Raw genomic sequence first — 23482 nt, 5'->3', positions numbered from 1 at the left:
CTTCATTAGAAAACTGTTCAGCTTAATTCTGATTCTGGATTGATCTGATCTGCATGCTATTGCTAAATTAATCTTCAGCCAGGCAAAAGAACTAGCCTTGCTCATAACAGAGGCATGGAAAACTGCTTTAAATTGCTGGGTATCTCTGGAAGTCAACAGACAGTACTTCAAAGGAATAGCTTTGGGGACAGAGTTTGATCATAAAAGATCTTTTTATTTTGTATTCACGATGTATCAGCTGCACAGTAATATTCCTGTACGCGGTTGATAGAAATAACTTTGAATACATCAATAAGCACCACAATAAAAAAATAACAGCATAGTTTTTTCTCTGCAAGGAGAAATATTAAAACCCACACAGCAGCACAACTGTCTAGTATGGATCAACCACAGAGAGTTCTGCCATTAAAATTACATGTTTAAATAGGTCTGGGTAAACAAAAAATACCTTCACCTGCAGAAATGACTTGTAGACATTGTGTTCTTGTTGACAGAGAGAATGACATCACTCCAGTTCTGGACCATACTTTCTGCGTGGAACACAACGCTTTTGGCAGAATTCTGCAACATGAACTCAAACCGAATGGGAGAAACGTTTCTGTTACGGAGGAGAACAAGAAAGAATATGTCAGGTACCCTCAGGGAAGGGTGATTTTTCCCCTGTCAATGAGATGGTGACAGCCCAACAAGATAGATCAGACCAAGATACCAGTACCATGTAGTCAGGACTACTTCTGTTGGAACAGCTATAGCAACAGAATCTTGCAAGTCTGAATGTGCTTCCTCCTCCCTCAGCTTATCTTTTTGTGAACTAGGGAGGGGCTTGTCTGAGACGTTTTCTCAAGTTATTTTCTTGGCCTGGGCTCAAGTACCACGTGTCAGCTGTTGCCTTGGTAGTGGCTCTTCCTCCTGTCCTTCAAGGCCGTTCCCGATGCCCTCTACAGATGGCATAGCTCTCGTTCTCTTCTTTTTTTTCAGTTGTGCACAAGGAATGCAGAACTTCTGTAGTGCAGCAAGTGAGGTTGGTGTCCTCTCTGGGTGCCCCACGTGCTCGCTTATTGCTGCAGAGATTCTGCTTTTGACTTTAAAATCTAGTTGCAGCGGCAGCATCCAGAACTATCAGAGGTAGGGCAGTGATGCACTGTTTCTGCCGAAGGCATGTTAATCTGCCTTCCATTTGTCCTGCAGCATAGGGGAGATTTCAGTTTTTTTGAAAAAAAGAAGGAAAATCTTTATTACAGTCACTGACCAGCAAGTTAGTTGGATTTATAAAAGAATAGAAAAGCAGAGTGCAAGGACCTATAGCGTAAGTAGAGAAAATATAAATGTTGTCCAGAGAAGACAATAAGGCCCCAAATGTTTTTAAACTATCAGTAGGAATGCGTAAAGCAGCTTACTGCAACTCAGTGAGTACAGGTAGCAGGATACTAAAAACAAAATCCGAGTAATGGAAACAAAATGCTAATTAATAAAATACTTCAAGCGTAAAACACTAAAGTTCTACCTCTGAAATGTTAGACTTTTAAGTAAGTATATAGAAACATGAATTAATGTGAATGTAAATATAAGTAAGTGAGATTGTATATCGGTCAGTGACAGAGGAGATAAAGCCTGGGCACAGTGTGATCTAAAAAACGATAAAATTGTACACTAATGAAATGAGAGCATAGAATGTGAAACTGTTCATAAAAAAAGAAATTAGATGGTGTTTATGAGGGATGGGAATTTAAGGCGGTGTCTGAAGCTACAATACGTTAGTGCCATCTCTCTCTCTCCTCCCTCCTCCCCTTTTTTCCCCCCTCCAACAAAACTTATACTGATGTTTGGTCTAGGGATGTTGGATATAGAGCAAGGTGAGGACATGCCTCCTCCATTTATGGGGATTAGACCTGTGTTAAGTACCAGTTCACTCCTCTTGGAGATGTGCCTATTGAATCAAGTCTGAACTTGTCTAGGCTCAGAAGCTAAACACCATTAGCCACACTGCTGCTTGCCTGGTAGACCACAAAAGAATATCAGAGACTCAACAGAACTGGAACGATTTCCCCAAAGAGACTGCTTCTGATGCTACTGAGAATACCATGTGGATGTGTTCATGAAGGGTTTAAACTTTCTTCAAAGGAGACTTGTTTTTTTTTCTTTAGACAACCTGTGACTTCTTGAGGGGCAGATTTTATATCCACTTGCAAAATTCTTACCATTCCAGAGCATCATTCTCAGATTTAACATTCTACTTCCCAGGTTGTATGTGAACTGGCGGTTCATGAGAGGGATTGAAGCCCAATTCTTGGCCCTTCAGAAAGGTTTTAATGAACTTATTCCTCAACACCTGCTGAAGCCTTTTGACCAGAAGGAACTTGAGGTATCCGTTGCATATTTCAGGCTAACTCCTGCTGTGGTTCATGTGGCCCCAAAAGTGAAAATAACTTTACATACGTTCTCCTTGTTCTGAATTTATGTGGCAGATAGGATTCTGTCCAAAATGAATTAGGAGCAATGCCCAGAAAGCTTAATTTTGAAGAGTATTTCTTAACTGGAGACCTTGACTGGGCAAGTTCAAATCTGGGGCAGTTTCAATACTTTCATAGTGACATAGTGACAAGCCTTTCATAGTGAAAAAAGAATGATCTCCTGCCTATTTATTATCTGTGGTCTTCTGTAGTTGCTAGGGAGAATGGGAGGGTATGCAGAAGCAAAATCCTAGTAGAGAAGTGGGAGATTCCAGTGCTTCAGTCTTGAAAGCACAGAAGCTACAGTTGTGTTTTGGTTCATTTTCCTTTAGGAAATTTTAGGAAATAAATTAGGAAATTTAGTCAATTTCCTAAGATTTTTTTCAGAGCATATGACTGGTGGCTTAAGAGTAAAATAGGTTTTAAAGCTGTCATAATAGCCATTGAAAGCAGTTTCTGGTTCCTAACTTGGAAAAATCCTGAAATATCAGACCGCTTGGATCGGCTGATTTGTCCTCTCTCACAGTGTTTCCCACCCTGGACAACTTTAAGATGTGTGGACTTCAATTCCCAGAATTCCCCAGCCAGCCATGCTGGCTGGGGAATTCTGGGAGTTGAAGTCCACACATCTTAAAGTTGCCAAGGTTGAGAAACACTGTGTTAGAGTGATCCATAAGCGATCCATTTCAGGATCCATTTCAGGATCACTGTCAACCCTTTCTGGAATGAACTAGTAGCAGTAATGGAGATTGTGTGGGGACTCAGCTGACCATCTAAACATCTTTTGTCCTACACATGCAGTAGTTAACAAATCTATATAGCAATGTCCATAGAGAATCTCATCTTTTAAAGAAATATTTTTTTTTAAAAAAAAAGCACCATGGAAAGCCTACTCCTGTGGATATGGAAAGTTGCATTTTTGTTCAAAAACTGTCAGCATAGCAGTCAAGGGTGGTCATTGTGAATGTACAGTTCCATGTTGTCCTGATGCTTGCCACTTTAAAAAGGACCTTTCTGATTCCCAGCTCATAATTGGTGGCCTAGATAAGATTGATCTGAACGACTGGAAGTCCAACACGCGTCTGAAGCATTGCATGGCCGACAGCAATATCGTGAAGTGGTTCTGGCAAGCGGTGGAGGCCTTTGATGAGGAAAGGAGAGCACGGCTGCTCCAGTTTGTGACAGGCTCCACGCGGGTTCCACTTCAGGGTTTCAAGGCTTTGCAAGGTGACTGATCGGGTGGCTGAGTTAGCAAACTTGGGCCAGAGGCAATGGGGATCTCCCTTTCCAGTCCAGTTCATTGGCCATCACTTCCCCAGTCCATTTTCTGGCTGTCCCACTCAGTCATCCAGTGGAAGAATGTGTGATTTTCCACTTAAAATAAATCGAACTGCCTTACACTGAATCAAGCCAGGAGTTTGTGTTACCCAGTTGGGGCGAAAGGGCCACACATGGACTTTGTCCTGGGGCTGTCTTTTAAAAGAATAGGTGGAGTCACAACAAAGAGGTGGGGGGGGGTGAGGACAAAAATCCGAATTACACCTAGTTGATACGATAACTCCCTATGCATTAACATCTCTCCCCCGTTGAAAATTATAGTTTGGCAGTAAACCAAAGCTTTGAGCTCCTAGATGTTTCCGAGCCTCTGGTTGAACAGCTCTGGCCTCTTGTGGGAAGCAGCTGCTCTCCCGAATCTTGGGCCAAAAGAGAGCTGCCTTGAGACGAAGCTCTTCCTAACTCCTAGCATACTGCGCAGATGTGTACATGCCCCTAAGCCAGGAGTCATGAGTTCCTGTTCTCTGCTTGGTCGATACCAGAGGTTATCAGAGGTGAGGGTAGCATGGAACACAGCTACACTTTTGAAGGGCCTTAACTAGAATGTCTATTTGCAAGGTTCTACAGGCGCGGCAGGACCCAGGCTGTTCACTATTCATTTGATAGATGCAAATACAGACAACCTTCCGAAAGCTCATACTTGGTAAGTGTCTTCATACAGCTGCCGATCCGTAGTAGACCGTGCTGCGAAATGGGTGTATTTATGTCCCTCTGTCAGATGAAGTTGTAAGCTCTCATGCAAAAAAGAAATGATGCGTTGAGCATGTCTGGATTAACCTTCTCCAATCTGACACTTACACCAATTTATTTTCTGCTTATGGGCAGAGATGGCTTGGCTGTGTGCGTGTCTTCCTCAAAGGGAGAGAAGGAGGCTTGAGAACACAGATAAGGCATACGTACGTTCATGCGATGTGCTGTAGAGCAAGAATATCAAAGGCCTGCCTTAGCATTGACACCTTTGTACGCTTGTACATTATTTTTCCCCCTGTCAAAATGGCTGACTACAAAGTAATGTGTTTTGATGCTCTGTGACCCAGAAAATCTTAAGTGTTTTCTGCAAAAGCCCTGTCATTTTCCCAGGAAAAGAACACTAAGGATTGCTTCAGTTGTCTTAAAACGTAGCTCTTCCCTTTCCTTGTTACCCAGCTGACGTTTCTGACCCCTTTTTGATTCAGCTTGTAAGTGGGGCTGTATTTGAGATAAAAACTTAGACCAGAAAAGTACCCTGTGATATTTTTGCCTCCTACAGCTTTAACCGAATCGACATTCCGCCTTACGAGTCCTACGAGAAGCTTTACGAGAAGCTCCTGACGGCTGTGGAAGAGACGTGTGGGTTTGCGGTGGAGTGACCAGGCTACCAAAGGAAACAGATACTAGCTCATGGACCACCAAATCACAGAAGCTTGCTGTGAACTTCTTTTTGTCCAAAGTGTTGGGATGCTTCACAACTAGGGGTGCGAAGGCTGTTTCCCTTCCTTTGACGGCATTGGGGAAGGGCGGGAGACTTTTTTTTGGAGGTTCCCAAACTACTTTCTCCCTTTTGTTACGATAATCCTCCCCTCCCTTTCTTCATTTCCCAGAAAAATACACACACAGACACACACACACAAAACAGGCAGCCAGGTTCAGCATTTGGTTTTGGTTACCCGAGATATTCTGCTAGATTTGTAACACATATTGTGATAAGGTCAATGACCTGTGGTCTTTTTTATAGGAGAATCAAACTGTAGTTGAGTATCTTGCCATTCGTTCGCCGAGGACTTTGGTTGGTAGGTGTACGTGGATGTTTGTCTTTGACGCAGCCCTGACCCCCCGTAGAGTCCACAAGCTATAGGAAAAAGAGACTGGCCCTGGAATTCCAAATAGCACATTTCAGGAGACCCGTTCAGGAATGACTAGCAGAGCACAGCTCCGTATGCGTAGGCCGCTGAGGATTATTCCTTGACAGGAAGCTTTTTATGTGAATGAGGTGACTTGGCTCTTAAGAGGAAAAATTAAGGAGAATCAAGCCATCTTGAACGACGCTAGCTTCTTTTTTTTTGGGGGGGGGTATGCTTTGCACAGAGGATAGATTGGTTCTGTGGAATAATTTTTCTTTTTTGCGATTCCTGGTGTATGTTAAGAGAAACAGGGCACGGCTCAGATTCTCAAGAGAATCCACCTCCCCGCCCCCCGCCCCCAAATTTCTTCTCGCTGTTTTCTTAAATGCTTTCATTGTGATGTGAAATGGCAGAAATTCTTTCCAGAGGAAATAGCTAATAGCAAGATAACAGAATCCAATTCCGTTTCTGAGCCATCTGGAATGCGGAATGGCTCTCGTGAAAGTTCTAACTCAGGCCTTAGCCTATAGAGACCGAGTAACCCAAACAACTGTTTCCAGCTTCTCTTTTTTCCCCAGTCCCCGACACATCTCAGCCCAGTTTTCACGGTGGATATAATGTGTTTTCCCTCCATGCGACTTCCAGGGGGAGAAGAATCAAAGTGGTCCGATTCCCCTGTCAAACACTTCTTTTTAATTTGCACAAGCAAGAAGGCCGTAATTGTAACAACATAACATTTTTTGGGGTCAAAAATTCCTCTAATCATCAAGTGTAACTTTGACACTTTGTGAGAGTTTTCCTTCCTCCTTTACAAACAAAGAAGCATATTAACAGGTGTCGAACTTCATACGTGGGTCATATTGGTGTGGGCTTGGTTTTTGTTTGTTTTGATCTGTCTACATGGATATTTTTATTGTCACTTATAAAATAAATTGACATTGATAATAGCTTTAAACTGTGATAGGACAAACCAAAATTAGATACTTGTCCGAATCCCAAAATCGTTTTCTCCTGTTTATTCAGTTGACTGTAACTCTTGTAATTTTGGTGGTGGAAAACGAAGTATTCCATTGGAGAAAGGAAATCTACTTTTGTGATATTTGCACCATGTGGCAAAAGATTGGGTTTTGTGGTTGACTTAACAACTGACTTGCAACGTCCTTCGGGGACCCATTTGCACTTAAGAGACCATTTAAATGCATTGTGGATAATTTGAGAGGGGATTACATCAAGGGAATCTGAGGGTTTTTCAAATCTTTAAATACCTTAACAGACTTCTGGACAGTAGAAATCAACCATCCCTGATTTTCCAAGGGCTTTTGAAGATTATATGCTTTCTGTGGGTCATGATTTATCCTATTAGTGGAATTCAAGCATCCAGAGAGTCATAAAGATGTTTAATTCCTCTTCCCACTAAAATTGTTTCCACAGTCTGTTTCCCAGATATTGAAAGGTATAAATGGTGAGAAATTCTCAAGCCAAATGGTTAAACAGGCTGGCCATATCAGCAAAAATATTACCGTGGTCACCGTAGGCCAATTCTTGCATCCTTCTTGTCACATAGTTGTGCATCAGTCATGTCCAAAACCGAGGACTTGTGAACGAGTCAAGGAACTTGAAATGCAAAAGGCAGGCTGTCGCAGTCCCCAAATAGCATGAAAGTTAGCCCTAGGGGGATGATCCGATGGCACGGTGCAAAATGGGTCTTCTGTAGTGCAGAGGATGGGAAAAAATACCTCTTAACAATGTTACTCACCTGCTCTGGTTTTCTTCTCCTAAAGGTTCATCAACCTAGAGTTCAAGAAACTGCTGCTGTTCTGTCCAGTAAGAATTTGAGGCAGGATCAGCTGGGGCTGGGAGGGAAAAGCAAAGTAAACTAAGGAGGTATGTCTTGTTTCTGAGGAGAAGCCTGGAGGACCTTTGGCTTCTGCCCCAGCTGAGCCCTCCCCATTGCCTTCCCCATCAGAGACTCTATAAAAGATGAACTGGAAGGAGCGATTTTCTTAGCATCAGATGGGCGTAAGGATCACCTCAGCTGAAAGCTTCAGGGCAGGTAAACTATTAAGGCAAAGTATACAAGCATAGCTGCCCTGGTATTGCTCTTGATCAATGTCCTCAACCTTGGCAACGTTAAGATGTGTGGACTTCAACTCCCAGGATTCCCCAGCTAGCCATGGCTGGCTGGGGAATCCTGGGAGTTGAAGTCCACCCATCTTAACGTTGCCAAGGTTGAGGAACACTGCTTTTGATGAACAAGTACCTATTGGAGCAGGTTGTGGGGCAGACCTGCAGAAGTCCACCTTAAAACTGGGTTACGTGCAAGTGGAACACACAACTCCTTCCTCTACCCTGGAGTCTTCCCTCTGATAAGCATTTGCAGCTTTTCCATGAGGAGATAGGAAACTCTAGTTTAGCTGTGATGCCAGTTCAGAGGGAAAAGAAAGGGCAAAGGGTTTGCATTTCCAGTCCCCTCAGCCAGATGATCCCATCCGAAGCCTCTCGAAATGGCCTTCAGCACCCATAGCCAGAGATAAGCCGCGCCTGGTCCAGTGATGCAAATCTCTGTGTGCATTTTTTGTTTTTAATTGGTTTACTTGCCCTGAAATGCCTCATCCTGCCTTGATGTGCTCAGGGATGCAGGAAATCAGCACTTGTTTAGTGTTATAAATTGGAAAGGTGTGAATAGCTGCAAGTCAAAAGTAGTACATATTGGACCAACTTCCTGCTTGTTGATACTTTAAAGGGATCGCTTGCTCAGCATTGGTTCTCAGGCCTCAGCAACTGTTAAAAATCCCCTCCCTCTCTCAACCACGACCCAGTATTCTGCACTGTTAGAGCACAGAAAGTTTTCCAGAAATGCAGTACGTCTTTGTTTTTTCTTGGTTATTTTTTTTTATTATCATTCTTTAACCACTTTATAATGTGTTTTTTAACTTATTCTTTTGTAATGTCTTGGGTTTTTAAATATTGCTGCTACCCTTGTTACTCTTCTCACCATTTTTATTGCAGATTTTATTTTGTAAAAAAAAAAAAGTTGTACACTAATGTGTTTTTTTGTTTCATTTTATGTCTAAATCAAAGTATTTAAAAGAAATGCTAGTTCTATTTAATGTGTTATGGAGCCGGCTGGAATAAACAGTGATTGTGTAGTAGGGTGGGCCCCGGAAGGTCATGTCCATTTTTGTTACATATGCAATAAACTCTCACAACTTTAGTTTTGTGCCTTGATTCTTTTATTATGTATTACATGTTCTGAAATATGATGTTAAAATGTACAGGGAGAAAATGAGCAGTTTTCTCGGATCAGGCTGAACAACCTGTCCAGGGAGGCCAGCTGAGTTTTTAATTGCTGGGGAGGACCTAATAGGGTCTCTAAATGGACAGAGTCTCCCTATCACTTTCTGTGTGATCTTTTAATTGGGGATCATAACCAGAGTCTTCTGCATGCGGAACAGGAGCTCTATAGCTATACAGGTCATCCTTGTTTAGCGCCTGCCTCATTTAGTGACCATCACAGTTACAGTGGGGATGAAAAAATAGCTTTATGACCAATCATCGCATTTATGACCTTCCCAGGTCTGTAAAGCAAAGGAAAGTTAAAGGAAGCTCCTAAGTGTAGTTGCAGTTTCACTTAGCAACTGTTTCACTTAATGACTGAGTTTCTGGTCCCAATTGTCTTTGCTAAATGAGGACGACCTGTAATGTCTTTTGTGATTGCCTCTTTTCTCCCACATCTGTGATTAGTAAAAATTGCCTTCAGATAACAGAGACCCAGCAGTGAGCTAGAAAGAGTTTGATTCCTTGTTTTGCTCTCTAGGCCAAGCCCATAAAATTGCTTAAAATCAAATTAATTGTCTGTTTTTGAAAGAGATGAACATTCTTACCCAGAGCATCCTTCTGTTATTAAAGGGCAATCTTTCCAACCTGACACCCTTCAAGTGCACTAAGTTTTTCGTTGCCAGAATTGCCAGTCAACTAAAGGCCCTGCTGCTGTCTGGAAACTGGGAATTGTAGTTCCAATGCATCAGGCAGCCATCTTGGGGACAGCTGTTTGGGCATGCCATGGAGTGCTTTTGAGAGGTAAATCGTATCAAGGATTTCAACTGATATAATTAACATGCAATGCAAGGAGGCATACAAAAAACTCTACATAGTAACCCCTCCTCCCAAAGCTAAAAATATAATAAAATATGCATCAGAAGTATCTCCATCTAACCAAAACAATTTTAAAAAACTAGTCAAGATGGGCAGGTACAAAACTTCCTGGCCCAGTGCCTGGGCAAAACTCAGGTTTTAAGAGCTTTTTGAAAGGCAGAGTTGGGGCCATCCAAATCTGGAAAGGAATGGTATTACATAGGGCAGTCACAAAGAAGGCACATCTGGGTCCTGCCAGATGTACTGCTTAAGTGATGGGACCTGGAGCATGCCCACCACGTCAGCTCTTACTGATCAGACAGAAGCATTTGGAGATGAGGTCCCACAGATAATGTCCCTGTGCCATGAAGGGCTTTGTAGGTCACAACTAGCACCTTGAATTGTGCCCAGAATCTTATTGGTGACCAGTACAGTTGGCAAAGTATAGGCCTGTTGGGTGCCCATAAGTTCTTGGGTTGCTGCGTTCTAGACCAGCTGCAGCTTCCAAGTAATCTTCAAGAGCAGTCCCATCTAGAGTGCCTTGTACTAATCCAGATGAGTGAGTGAGGCAAGGATTATGAGAAGGGCCTCCTGGTCTAGGAATGGAAGAAAAAAGATGTGTGAACTGTTTCCAAGAGGAACATTGCCAAACCATTGCAAGGACCACAGGTGGAAGGAAGAACAATGCTTTCATACGCTGCTGAAGCTGCCCTTACTGGAGTTGGCTATGCTTTTCTCTCTCTCTCCCCATTTTTGAATGAAAAACCAGCTGGACTGCTGCTTCCTCCTCCCTTGGGTTGAACAAGCATGCCGTTGTAACCAGCTTTAAACCTTAGCCTCTGGCAAAACGGTGCTGTAGCACCACCTCTTGCTGGAGAAAAGTGAGAGCTGCTCAATTGGCCAGAGCAAAGCTCTCCTTTCCGGCTGTTTGCCCTGTAGCCGTTCCTTTGCCTCTGGCTCCCGCCCAGACCCGTCAGCTGCCATAAAAGGTGTGCTGGGAGCGCATAATTAATTTGAACGTCTGTGTGTGTTTTTCCCCTATGGGCAAAGACTTACAAACCTTCCAGTCTGCACAATTGACGATTTCATCCAACTCTGGCAGAATGGTGGAGTTTATCGACTTTGAAGCAAAAAAGCTCTGCCATGCAAAATGCCGTTTTTCTGGGCTGACCCGATACATGACCCTAACTAAAACCAGTCTAGATCAGTATTTTTCAAACTTGGCAGCTTTTAAGATGTGTGGACTTCAACTCCCAGCATGCTGGCTGGGGAATTCTGGGAGTAGAAGTCTACACATCTTAAAGTTGCCAAGTTTGGAAAACACTGATCTAGATTCATAAATGCACCACACCAAGATGTTCTACCATTCAGAGAAAACATCTAATCAAGGTAAAAACTAGCCAAGCTTTCCATGGTAACTTTGCTTGCCTTCCCGCCCCCCCCCACTTCTGTTCCAGATGAGGTTTTTAAGTATTAGTTTGGGCACGGAAAAAAGACACAAAGTTTGTACAAAGAGCCCAAAGACCACTTGCACATTTTCCAGAACGTTACCAAAAGCCTTGTCATATATCTATATCAGTCAGCGAGCATGGAAAAAATTTTCAGCACACATTACTGGATGGAAAACAGTGACTTCTCTGTGGCATCTAACAATGCTTATCTAGCAGAATGACATTCATTCTGCAAGAGAATGCAACACAGGAGAAAAAAAAACTTAAGTTTTATACATTTTATTTGGCCATGTTCTAATTCCCCGCCTGAGAACGGAGCAAGCACACATCAAATTGAGGTGGGAAGCTGTCTGTGTGGACTCTCATGTTCCCAGAAACATGAGTTTAACTTTAGGTCACTTTTCTTCCAAAATTGTGCCAGTCAATACTCACTGTTGATCACAGAGCCCCACCTGCTGGAGACATGTTAAAGAAAAATGTATGGTATCATTAGTTAATGATAATATTCAGCTTCCTCCAGCAAGTTGAGCTCTGGGTGATCACATGGAGACTCTCTGATGGAGCCCGAGTACAGTCCAAGCATATGCACACCCAAAGCTAACATCACTGGTGGCATCACTGATTATTTCTATTCATTTCCATTTTGCTGTTTTGAGATTCTGGGGAAAAGAAAGCTGTATCCAGAAAACTGAGTTGAAACAGTGCATAAATATGAAAATCAAGGTACATACAGTTAAAATGATTGAAACCACAAAATTATAAGAGGTAGAAGAGGAGAAAAGCAAACAGGCCCAGGAAAATCCTTAAAATCAGAACAGGTACCTTTGTAATCCTCGCTTTTAAATTTGTATACAATAGAGTATCATTTAAAGCAGAGGTTCCCAACCTGGGGTGCCTGCACCCCCAGGGGGTGTGAGATGGAATTTCAGGGGTGCAACAATTTTATGCACTGAGTTAAAAGCTTATTTTTTTAAGTTCAATTTGTTCTTTTTTTTCTCCAGATGTTAATAAACAACAGTTCCCATCACTGACCATGCTGATTTCTGGGAAGAAATGACTAATTTTAGGGGTCAACAGAACCTGTTTTGGGTGCTGAATGTCTTGCATTCAGCCTTGGCAATTCTAAAGATGCTCATGGAACATGGATAAGCTGGCGCATTCCATCAGACGTTTCCAGTCTACCCCGCTGTTTTGAACTATAATGTCTACCATCCCTAGCTGTGGAAGCCTCTTTCTGTTAAAAAAAAGAAAAGAAAAAAGAAAAGAACTATTGAAAGAAAACCCATTAAAATGCTCCAAATGGATTGTGTGAGTTTGCACAGCATAATAGTTTTGATCAATTTCTGGTTGAAATTTGCTGAAGTCTTAGCCTTGGCACAGCATTCAGCCTATTTTGATAGATGGACTTGGAGTCAGTGCTTATAAATCCATGTTTGTAAAGACCTCTGGGAGATTTTTCCACTCTTCGTCAAGTAAAAGTTCTTGTTCCTGTGAACCTTCACCTCAAAGCCTTCTGGGGATGTTTCTTTTCACTTTGCTCCAATGGTTTCAGCGTGAGCTCTGAGGAGAGCGCTACCAACTTCTCCTTGCCATTCACAGACAGGATCTTAAGATGTTTGCTGAGCTTGTGAAAACGAGTGGATCGGATCGCCACCAAAAACCATCTCCTGGATTTTGCACAGAACATCTTCAGGTTGTTTGGGGACGGCTTGTGTCACGCAGCGATTTATGCCATTGATACCAACGGTACCAGTGATAAATACCACTTGGATGATGGTGGAACGATGCTGAGCGAAGACACCCTTGAGTCAAACTCAACTCCTGGTTCTTACAGAGCCACGTCCATGTTGTTCCCACAACAGCAGTACAGAAGCCTTTCTACCCCTGCCCTCCTGTCACTGTGATTTTTCTGACAAATTCCCAGCCTCACCTGCAGCTGTGGCGTTTCCTGGTTGTCTCCCATCCAACCACTGCTTAGCTGTTTTCCCAGGGCAATCACGGTCGACTGGATGCTGCCCCCTCGGCCACGAAGCACCACTCTCCTGCTGAAGAAAATAAGGAAGGTGAGATACACAGGAACCATATGCAGAGAGGGTTTGGTGTCCTGGTGAAGGTGCTGGCCTAGAAACCAAGAGATGGTGACTTCTAGGCCTCCCTTTGGCATGAAAGCTGGCTGGGTGACCTCCGGCCGGTCCCTCTCTCAGCCCAACCCACCTCATGGGGTTGTGGTGGTGGGGGAAATAGGAAAGCAGGAGTATTAAGTATGTCTGCACCTTGAGTAGACCTATATATATAAAACATGGGATAATAACAATAACAACCACCCAGGCAAAAGGGGCTGAAACTCTTCTTAAGTCCAGAATGTCTAGATCAGAGTTTCTCAACCTTGGCCACTTTAGGATGGGTGGACTTCAACTCCCAGAATTCCCCAGCCAGCCTTGGGTTGAAGTCCACCCATCCTAAAGTGGCCAAGGTTGAGAAACTCTGATCCAGAGTGTTCAGGAGCATCTGAGGCAGACACCTTCCTGATTCCCTTGGCTGGCTGGGGAATTCTGGGAGTTGAAGTCCCCCCCTCTTAAGGTGGTCCAGGTTGAGAAACAGTACCAGAAGGGGGAGGAGGTCCAGCTCCATCAGACTTCAGGAGTCTGTTATCCTTGCCCATCTCCTTAAAAGTGGGTGGCCGGGGCTGGCCCGGCCCAGTGGGGCTGGCCCTGCCCTCCTCAGCTCGCCACCCCAGCCCCCAGCAGGCAGGCAGGCAGGCAGGCAGGCATCCAGCCAGGCTCACCACGTGCTCCGCGGGCGTCACGTGAGGGCCGGCCCGGCCGCCGCTCTATGGTGCGCCGGGGCGCCTCTCCCTCCGCGCGCTCTATGGCCCAGGGCCCCGCGTGCGCCGGCCTCTCGCTCCCCGCCCCCCGGCGGTCACGTGGCGGGCGCGCGGGCCGGAGGGCGCCTGGCCCTGCCGGCGGGCGGTGGGTCGGCGCTGCATGACGCGCGGGGCGGGCGGCGGCGGAGGGGGCGGCGCCGGCCGGGAGGGGCAGGAGGGGGAGGAGGGGGAGGAGGAGGAGGAGGCGGAGGGCCAGCGGAGGAGGGAGGGAGGGAGGAAGCCGGAAGCGCCGGAGCCGCGCGGGGGTCGGGCCGGAGCGCGAGGGGCAGCGCAGGCCAGCCGGGCCCGGACGGGGCAGCCAGCCAGCCAGCGAGCGAGCGAGCGAGCGAGGGAGTGGGGCAGCGGGCAGACCGCCCGCCGGCCTGGGCGGTGAGTGAGGGAAGCAGGCCGGAAGGGAGAGGGCCCTTCTCTTCCTTTCCTGGGGGGTCTTCCCCTTCCCCTCCCTTTCTTTTCCTGGGGGTCTTCCCCCTCCGTTTCCTCCCCTCTCCTGGGGGGCCTCCCCTCCCCTTCCTTTCCTGGGGTGTCTTTCCCTTCCCCCTCCCCTCCCCTCCCTTTCCTGGGGGGCTTCGTCTTTCCCTCCCCCAGGACTTTCTCTCCCCCCGCGCCTCCTGACAAGCCCCCCTCCCCTCCCCGCCTCCCTCTCCCCCACTTTCCGCACTTGACAGCCCGGGGGTGCTCTTTTCTCTTCCCCACCCCGCTTTTCCTAAGAGAGGTTTTGCTCTCCTTCCCCCCATGTTCATTGGGCCTCCCCAGCCCCTGCATTTCATCCCCCTTCTCTATCTGTCTCCGCCCCCCATGCCCCCTTTGGCTTTCCTAAGGGAAAGAAAGGAGGCTCTTCTCCCCCCCAGCTAATCTCATCCTTTTTATTTCACTTTCTCTTCCATTCGGCAAGTTTTGCTGGCTTGAGTTTTGTTCCCCCCACTCTTGCCGACCGCAGGCCCTGCTTCATTTTCAACAACTCCTCGCCCTTCCGAGCCCCCTTTATGCTGCCCGCTGGTCCCTCTCCCCTACTTCTTGGCGTTTTGCTTCTCCCAAAGCCACCCCATCCTGCAGCATTCAAGTGGGGCTGAGGAACAGCCCAGCACCTGTTTTGTAAGCAGCTGAGTCTCAGATTCAGATCCTGATGCCTTCACACTGAGCTACGCCAGGCTTCCCGTTGGGGCCTTAGAGGAACACAGATGAGGTCTGGCACGGTGTAAACTAACTTCCTACATTCTTGGTTGAAGTGAAGGCACCAGGCTAGAGAGCAGGAGGTGGTGAGTTCTAGTCCTGCCTTAGGCACGAAAGCCGGCTGGGTGACTTTGGGCCGGTCCCTCTCTCTGAGCCCAACTCACCTCACAGGGTTATTGTGGTGGGGAAAATAGGAGGAGGAAAGAGTATTCGGTATGTTCACCACCTTGAGTGATTTATAAAAATCATAAAGGTGGGGGAAAAAAAATCTAAAAATCCTGACCATCTCTAACTCTTTCCCCACCAGCATTTGTTACCAGACCTTTTATTCCTGCTTAACTTCCTTTGCTGTCCAAATTGGTACTGACTTTATTTGGAAATAAGCCCTATTACGTAACAGGTAGCCCCCAGGTTAAGAACACCCAGTTTACGGACAACCCATAGTTAAGGACAGAGCCTATTGTAGCAAAATTCGAGTTACATACACAATGGCTCGAGTTAAATACACAGTGGTTCTAGTTGGCTTACCTACAAATTCAACTTAAGGACAGACCCTGGGAACAGAACTCATTCCGAAACTGGGGACTACCTGTTTTGGAATTTGCTCCGGGCTTTACAGCTGCTTTAATTTACTCCAAGTTCCAGAGTGATTCTGTAGTACAGAGATGTCTGCGCTCAGAGACCTGAATTCCTGGTTTACCCCTCACAATTTAAGACAATATTGCTAACTTTTAAAACTCTACATGGCCTAGGGCCAGACAGTCTGAAGGACTGCCTCTCAGCCCTTCAGGTCCACAGGCCAAAACACCTCGTGGGCCTTCTGCATCCCTCCATTCTCTTGGAGTGGGGTTTGGACCCCGCTCTGAATTTAGGAAATCTCCAGAGAAATATTGCTTTCAGGAGGTTTTAATTCTTAGTTAACATTTGCATTAATTTGCTTTTACCTTTTGGGATTTGGGATTTTAATTATGGTTTGCCAACTTGAACATAAAGGTGGCTTATAAGTGGAATGAATCAAACACAGACTGTGTTCCTTATATTCTGTGCTCTCCTCAAAGGCTTGCTTTTGTCCCCATCCTCCTCCACCCATATTCCCCTTTTCCATTTATGGAATGGCCCTTTAAACTCCCCCTTTAAGTTCTCTCTTCCACCTGTTCTCCCACTATTCTTCCTTTTGCTGATTTGCCTTCTCTCTCTTCTCCCCTCCCCTCCTTTTTCCTCCTTTTTTCCCCCTCACTCCCTTCCTAAGACATCTTGCTTCTCCTTGGAAAGTAGTTCATTGTGATTACAAGGATAAGCTTCCTGGTTGATTATTGGTTTCAGGGACAAAGTCCATTTACCTACAAGGCTAGATTTGTATGCAATGAAAACAAAGGCAGCCTTGCCATCTGAACTTTTGTTTGGGATGGGGGAGGAAGATAAGGTCATGGAATTTGGGGAAAGAGGCAGGGCTGATTCTGGCATCTTCTGCTACCTGCTGTGAGGGTAACCTTGGTGAAGTGAACTGATTGATATGGGTCGTAGGAGTCTCCTAGTCACAGCCTTGTATCTCTTTAGGTTTGGCCGAAAGGGTTAGTTTTCTTCCTTAGCCTTGGGAATAAGTAAGTATTGTGGGGCAGGGGGGATGAGAAGTAAACCCTGCAGACCTCAGATGCAGCTTTGAACTTGCAATTTGTAATAGTTGCTATTAACTGTATTAGTAAGTACAGTATTCCCAGAATATACCATGGAACAGTGTTAACTTTACGGAAGGTTAAGGTTTGGGTGATGGAACAGAGCATAGGAAAGTTAGTGGAAGTTTCAAATGCTATCAGTTAAGTGGAAAATCAGCAGAGTGCCATGTCTTCAAAGTGATGCAGCGTTCTCTCAGGTGTATAATTGGTGCATGGCATATTTGAATACTCCTCCATCATAAAGTCATTGCAGGTAGAAATCTTGCCCAGCAGGAAAACATGTTCAGTCTACTTGTTTCTCAAGTATGCTGCTTTTTTACCTGCATGACACTATGTTATGTGTTTATTTGTTAAGAGTTTTGTCCTACTTCTCCTGTTCAAAACGTTGTGTATAGTGCTTCTTCCTCCAATTTTTACCCACAACAGCAACCTGTGAGGTAGGTTGGGCTAACAGAGAGAGACTGGCTCAGTCATCCAGAGAGTTTCAATGGCTCAGCATAGATTTGAACCTGGGTCTCCCCAGTGCCACACTTTATTTAGTTGGAAACACCCAAACTCTTGCTTGGCATCTGAATTGGTTTGGTCTGTGTAATGTATTAAACTCTTGGGGCATTTTTTCCCCAAATACGTAAGCTGAGGTTTTGTTAGTTCCTGCTGACAGTTGTTTCTTGTTGAACCTTTTCCTTCTGGTTGACCCATACATGCTGGAGTTTATTTTTTTTTCCTCCATGCCGCTAGAAGAAATGAATCACTGCTTCAGACTTCTAAGGATGAGTTTGACTACAGTTTAAATTCTGGAGGAAGTTGTGAGCTGTCCTAAGGAAGAGATTCTTGAACTGGGTCTTACTGATCTCTCTAGGCCTGGTGAGGTGCAGCCTTTCAGAAGAGATTTGTTCTGGGCCTGTTCTAACAACTTTCGTTTCTTGCAAGAGCTGTGGAGGATTTTGCATTCAGAATAATCTATTGCAAAAGAGGTCAGATGTTTGGGAAAGTGGTTTTCAGCACCTCCCTGAACATTCCTTCTAGCTGGAAACTTTGGGAGCACCAGCGATTAGAGATTCAGGATTAACATGAACTTCGCCAGACAGGCTGCTATCAGTTATTTTTATGCCTCCTTAAACTGCCTGTCCTCATTCTGGAAAAGTATTTAAGGCAAACAAAGAGGGTTGATGTGAGGATCTAGTTCCAGACTCAGTTCAAGGAGCTGATTGTTATCCTAAAAACCAGGAATGGGTAGAGATCTACACATCTCTGAACCTCTTTGGTTTTGAGGATTTCTCAATCACTTTGAAGTTGATTGAGAAATGTCTGTGGTGGGTCTTCTTTGTATCAGAAGCAAGTTTTTGCAGCACAAATCCTTCTTTGGCTGTACCAAACTATGGATCGGGTTAATGCCCCCTTAATACCTTCTTAGCACTTCTTTTATTTTGGTAAAGGTTTACTGGATGGTTGGTTTTGGCATGTTGTCTGCCAGCCTGTTCTTTCTGGCTTTTATATGACTTCTGTCCATCTTAGGAACAGCAGGACCCCAGTTAAAATGATTTGGGGAGCTTCAGTGTGTTACCCCCCTCCCCCAAAATTGTAAAGGTTCCTTTCCCTTTTGCGTTTTGATTTGGCCCAGGCTCTCCTGGTAGAGTGATAGCGTTTCTAGGGTAACTTTCCTAGTCTTTTCTTGATCCAAAAATGGCCATTTCTTACTGATTCCACCAGTTTTCTTTAATGACCGGCATATCTACTTCTAAAGCAAAGCCACTCTGTTGCCTTGAGAACATCTAGCACTAATAGGAAAAAAATGCTTACATACGATCATTTCCACATGTCTGTTGTGTTCATTCCCCCTTTCCTGCTCCCTGCCCATTTTGGCAACAAAAAGATATCCTTCTTCATCTCTTAGGCATGATTTAACCTAACTGGAAGGTCCTTAATCCTGATGGCTTTTTACTAGGCTCAGTTCAAAAACTGCTTTGCCATCTTTTTGGTAAGCCATCTGGCCGATCCCCTCCTAATGCCAGTTGAGCCTGTTCTTTTTGGATAAGTCTAAATTATTCCTCCATGACGTATAAATTTAGAATCTCCTCGTCCCCAGTATCTCATCTTTTTGAGACTCCTGAGTTTTGCCTGTTCATCAAGATACGGCATATAACCAGTGGCAGTTTTCTGTACGCGGGTTCCTCTCTAGTTAGATTTGGGGGAGCCTAGCTGCATGTGATTTTCAAATTGCTAAATGTGCCCCAGTACTCTGTTTAAAAACATTATGCCAGAGTTTCTTCCGTGGTAGGCTTGAGAACTTTTGGTTTCAGTTCTCAAGAAGGATAGTTCGTTAGCTTAGTCAGAGTTTCTGCAGTTTATTCCTAGGAAAGATATTTTTTATGTCTAGACTTGGGCGGATGTTTTTCCTTTGACAGACAAATTTGCTTCAGTGATAAAGTCCAGCCTGATTAAATCATTGGTCTTTTGGTGGACGGCTGGCAACCTAATGCAAGAATCACTTACTTAGGCCAGAAAACAGAAATTTGCCGTCTTGTGCCCAGTGTGAAAATCTTAGCCCAGAAATCAGGATTGCATCAACCGCGGGGACTGAATAGCGGGGCTGTCATAATTAGCTAACCAGGCTGATGGATGAAATGATTGAAAATGTAGCCCAACGAATCAATAGGTTTTCCTTAAAAATTAACTTTTAATGTGTTTCAGGAAAAGAAATAAATAAATCTTGATGCCAACTTAAAGACCTTCTTCCCTCACCAGAAGTGTTGCGGGTGCGTGTGTCTTCTAGATGTTGTATTTTGTGGCCCACATGTGCCTGAATCTCTGTCGTCTGCTTTAGAAGAATTTTATTTACACGCAGACATATGCTGATCTATTAAAATTAAGGCCAGCATGCCTTGAATCTGATGGTGTGCTGGTGTAATGGAACGGTTCTGAATAAAGGTTTACTGGAGGGTTTTGGCAAAGAGCAGTGCTGGAAAAGCACAGAGTGTTTCCAAGCAAGTCTTTTATTGTGTAGTCATGCTGCCTCTATTCAGATCCATATGTCATATTTCAATTATAGCCCTCCATGTTTTCACATTACTTCTTCCCTGATCTTCTCATGCATACACGCCCACACATTCACAGATGCAGACACATCCATGAAGGGAGACCCAAAAAAGAAATCAGTCTTTTAACCTGTATCGGGTCATTAGCAGCTGTGGCCAAGAGGAGGGAGTTAAGGGAGAATGTTAAAGCTCATTCAGGCTTGCCAAACCAGAGGCTTGAACCTCATTGAAAAAGGCTGTTGCTATAAATGAGGCTTGCTTTGTGTGCATGCGTGTGTGTGTTTTAGAACCATGACTAGGCACTTGTTTTTTATTTACTGAAAAAGTGAGGCTCCCTAACCCACACAGTTCCTTGGAATTCACTCCTAATGTGTCCAAGATAATTTGATTCCCATGGAGTGTACCCCAGGGTTCCTCCCCCGCCCAAAGCAGGGAAATCCCACATTGATGGTTAGCCTGGAGACATTTCAGGTAAATAGAAACCTTGCTTGAGAGCGGATTAGCAGTTGCAGGTGGGATTGTTGAATGCTTGAGCAATGAGCAGCTGGGTTTCCCTGTGCAGATCCTAGCTTTTAATTAAAGCAAGGATCCTGAACAATTTCGTGTGAAATCTCACTCTGCTGCTGATGCTATAGTAACAAGCTCATGGGAAGCAAACAGTGCGGTGATCTCGCTGTGATCTCTGCTGAGTGATCATCCTGTCATTCGGCTATTTCCAGGGGCTCTTGAAGAAGTGAATGCCATGCTCAGGTGCATAACCTTCTAACATGGAAGAAGGAGGTGGAAAAGAAGTAATTGACTTGAATAGTTTCCGGAGTCATCGAGGGAAAGGTAAGTAATTGTTTCCCAACCCTTCAAAGTCCTTCATGGAAGGTGGGCAAAAACATTGGAGGATACCGTGCACCCAAGCCAATATTTGCACTCTGTGTGATGCTCTCGAGAGGTATCAGTCCAGACTAATTTCAACATATCTGCCATTTTAAAGTTTCTGGGCATCACGTGTCAGAAAACACGAACCTCCCAGGTATTTATACCGAATTGCTACCTTTTTTCCAAGCCAGTGTTCATGATGCAGTATGCAGCTTCCAGTTTCACAAGATATTTAATTCTGTAAATCGTCTGTTAGGTCTTTTGATGTGTTATTCTTATACTTGCCACCCTCCCATCACTGGAACTGGGCTGCTCATTTCTAGCGTTTTGCTGAAGTTTTGGACAGGACGTGAGGATAAGCCGTTGCCACGAAGGCATCCTGTTTCTCTGAAATGCTACTACTTCTACACTTTGAGATATACCGCGTGGCTCTTTCCCATTTGGGATCAAAGCTTCTGCTCCATTTCCATATGTCTGCATGATCTGCCCAGTATCCTCCGGTGACCATTTAGTTCAATGGAGAAGGTGTCATGTTCTTGGCACTGAGTACGCGCAGGTGTGCGCTACTTGGCTTTGTTCTGACAAGGTTGAGACGGTGCTGGTGGTGAACTCCAGTGGAAACCATGCCCTTGAATTTCTCTCATGCCTTATTACAATGCGAGCTCAATATATTTCAGTGTGGAGTCCTAAGGACGGATGTATAAATATTAATGAGCCGCTGTAAACCTTCAGCTGGTTGATAAGCTTGTCCTTCCTTCAGATAGAATTAACCAGCGAGACGAGGGACTTATCACTATATCAGACTCCTCGGATGAAGAGCTGCCTGTGATGTTGGACACGCCTGTTCGCCGGCAGTGGGAAGATGAGGAAGATGATGATGATGTCATCTTGATGGAGGTAACTCCTCCCCTGCACAACAGAAATGTGATGTAGCCGGCAATAATGTGATAATGCAGCTCTCACAGCCTGCTTTTCTTATGTAGGTGTATTCGCGCAGGGACAACCCCCATTAAATATTGCTATTTTTTAATCTTTTAAATAGACTTTTCTCTTGTTCTGTAAGTGTGGTGAAAGCAGGCCGGGGAACTTATTGTTGCTTATTGAACATCTAGCACAACATTTGTTTGAAATCACTGCCATCTGCCTTTCAGCAATGTTCTGTTGTGACCTCCCTGTTGTACTGATATTATAAAAATGCACAAACCCAGCATGAGCTCTCTGATGAACCACTGGCAACTCAGTTCTGGTTCTCTGCTTTCTGAAATGCCTCTCACTGGCATTCCATATACCTGCATAACGAAGCTTTATGGGGCTTCTTAAAACGTAAGGAAAAAGAATTATGAGCTTCTCCGTGGGCTTTCCTAGATAACTTTTCAACTGTGCAGAAAACAAACAAAAAATCCTGTTGTTTCCTATCGCGGTCTCTGAACAATACATTTCATAACTCCTGAATGCCATTAGCCAAGGGCCCTCCCGAACCGTTTTAGTACACTTTCTGATGCAGCTAAGTCTGGGCTCATCTCAGAATAGTTGTGGCTAAGCCATCCATATTAAACCACAGTTTGTTGCCTAAGCTACAGTTGGCTGGGGTCATGCTTTACACTGAACTCAAACCAAATTGTCTCATGTGTAAACCAGGTGCAGGGCTTTGATGAATATCCCAAGGCTTAAAACTCACCACTTTCCCCCTGCATTCCTTAAATACCAGATTGCTGTTTCCAGCTGCTTAAATTTCTTCAAGCTGATGAGAGGTGGGGGCTTTATTACCTAAAAGCAATATACTGTAACCTATTCCTTACATATATCCCAGCACATTTCAGTTGTTTTTATTCTCGTTCTCAAATCCTCTGATGCATTTCAGCACATATTGAGAAGTAGCAGCTGTTGGACCACAAGGTCAGAGTTATCATTTGAAAGGGCCTGCAGCAAGCAGTGTAGCACCCTTTCTGTCCCCTGGGCGGTTTTGTTTTGTTCCAAAGGAAGTTAGAATACGCACCATCTAGGTAGTATAAACTACTTTACTTTTCTAACTCTTTTTGGGGTTAAAGTTTAAAAAAAAAAAATTTTTTTTTGCCTTTTACTCAAACATCCCAGAACAGCATGGATGATATATTCCCACAACTAATCCTCCTTCTGACCCATATGAGAAAGGCTAGGATGAGATAGGAAAACTCTCCAAGATCACTCAAAGAGATTTTATCGCTGGAATTTGAACGCCAGTTTCTCCTTTCTAGAATGTGCTGCCTTTTATCATTCAAAAGCAGCTTAAAGGCCTGCTGTCACCCAGGCAGAGGAATTTTGTTTTGTTTTATTTATCAAATGTATATAGCCGCCCGTCTCACAAAAAGTGACTCTGGGCGGCATACAGCAGTTAATTAAAACAATAACTATAAAAAAACAATAAAACTTAAAATGTAAAAAACCACCAGGTACAAGAGAGAGCGGAGGTTAACCATGGAGCCATCTCAGGGTTTCACCAGTCCCCTGGCCTGATGATATAGCCAGGTCTTGAGGGACTTTGGTTAACCATGGAGCCGTCTCAGGGTTTCACCAGTCCCCTGGCCTGATGATATAGCCAGGTCTTGAGGGACTTTGGTTAACCATGGAGCCGTCTCAGGGTTTCACCAGTCCCCTGGCCTGATGATATAGCCAGGTCTTGA

The 23482-nt window shown here is 44.6% G+C and overlaps 2 protein-coding genes and 1 long non-coding RNA gene across 9 annotated transcripts in view; 2 read left to right on the top strand and 1 right to left on the bottom strand.

The window, feature by feature from the left end:
• The window catches only part of SMURF1 (SMAD specific E3 ubiquitin protein ligase 1), a 38979-nt gene extending 30396 nt beyond the window's left edge, over window positions 1-8583 (top strand). Inside the window, exons 14-19 of one of the 3 annotated variants that reach the window (XR_015797416.1) lie at window positions 495-632; window positions 2242-2362; window positions 3476-3677; window positions 4344-4428; window positions 5035-7716; window positions 7834-8583. Coding sequence is in view for 2 of the 3 variants with exons in the window: in XM_088148020.1 (XP_088004146.1) it covers window positions 495-632; window positions 2242-2362; window positions 3476-3677; window positions 4344-4428; window positions 5035-5134 (646 nt within the window). In the remaining variant the exon portion in view is untranslated. Of the gene's footprint in view, window positions 1-494; window positions 633-2241; window positions 2363-3475; window positions 3678-4343; window positions 4429-5034 lie in introns of all 3 variants that reach the window. The other 2 variants (XM_088148021.1, XM_088148020.1) reach the window with 2 other exon arrangements.
• On the bottom strand, window positions 7362-14175 carry LOC112541392 (uncharacterized). 3 transcript variants are annotated; one of them, XR_015797419.1, is made up of 3 exons: window positions 13976-14175; window positions 13121-13235; window positions 7362-7458 (listed from the first exon to the last, which is right to left on the bottom strand). It is a non-coding gene; the product is annotated as an uncharacterized LOC112541392 (long non-coding RNA). The 3 variants fall into 3 exon arrangements; XR_015797417.1 differs by lacking the exon at window positions 13976-14175 and adding an exon at window positions 13795-13959; XR_015797418.1 differs by lacking the exon at window positions 13976-14175 and adding an exon at window positions 13795-13959 and having other exon boundaries at window positions 13121-13232.
• Window positions 14176-14284: 109 nt separating this feature from the next.
• Window positions 14285-23482, top strand: part of RNF216 (ring finger protein 216) — a 61041-nt gene continuing 51843 nt past the window's right edge. Inside the window, exons 1-4 of one of the 3 annotated variants that reach the window (XM_088148019.1) lie at window positions 14285-14443; window positions 19609-19673; window positions 20672-20783; window positions 21583-21719. In XM_088148019.1, the coding sequence (XP_088004145.1) occupies window positions 20720-20783; window positions 21583-21719 (201 nt within the window). In that variant the 5' untranslated portion in view covers window positions 14285-14443; window positions 19609-19673; window positions 20672-20719. Of the gene's footprint in view, window positions 14444-19608; window positions 19674-20671; window positions 20784-21582; window positions 21720-23482 lie in introns of those variants that run through there. The other 2 variants (XM_088148018.1, XM_025170697.2) reach the window with 2 other exon arrangements.

Source organism: Python bivittatus, unplaced genomic scaffold, assembly GCF_059951505.1.
Source record: "Python bivittatus isolate LINGU-HERP-01145 unplaced genomic scaffold, Pbiv_v1 ctg000560_np1212, whole genome shotgun sequence".
Lineage (NCBI taxonomy): Eukaryota > Metazoa > Chordata > Lepidosauria > Squamata > Pythonidae > Python > Python bivittatus.
The sequence above is the reverse complement of the archived record's forward strand: the minus strand, read 5'-3'. Positions and strand labels throughout refer to the sequence as shown.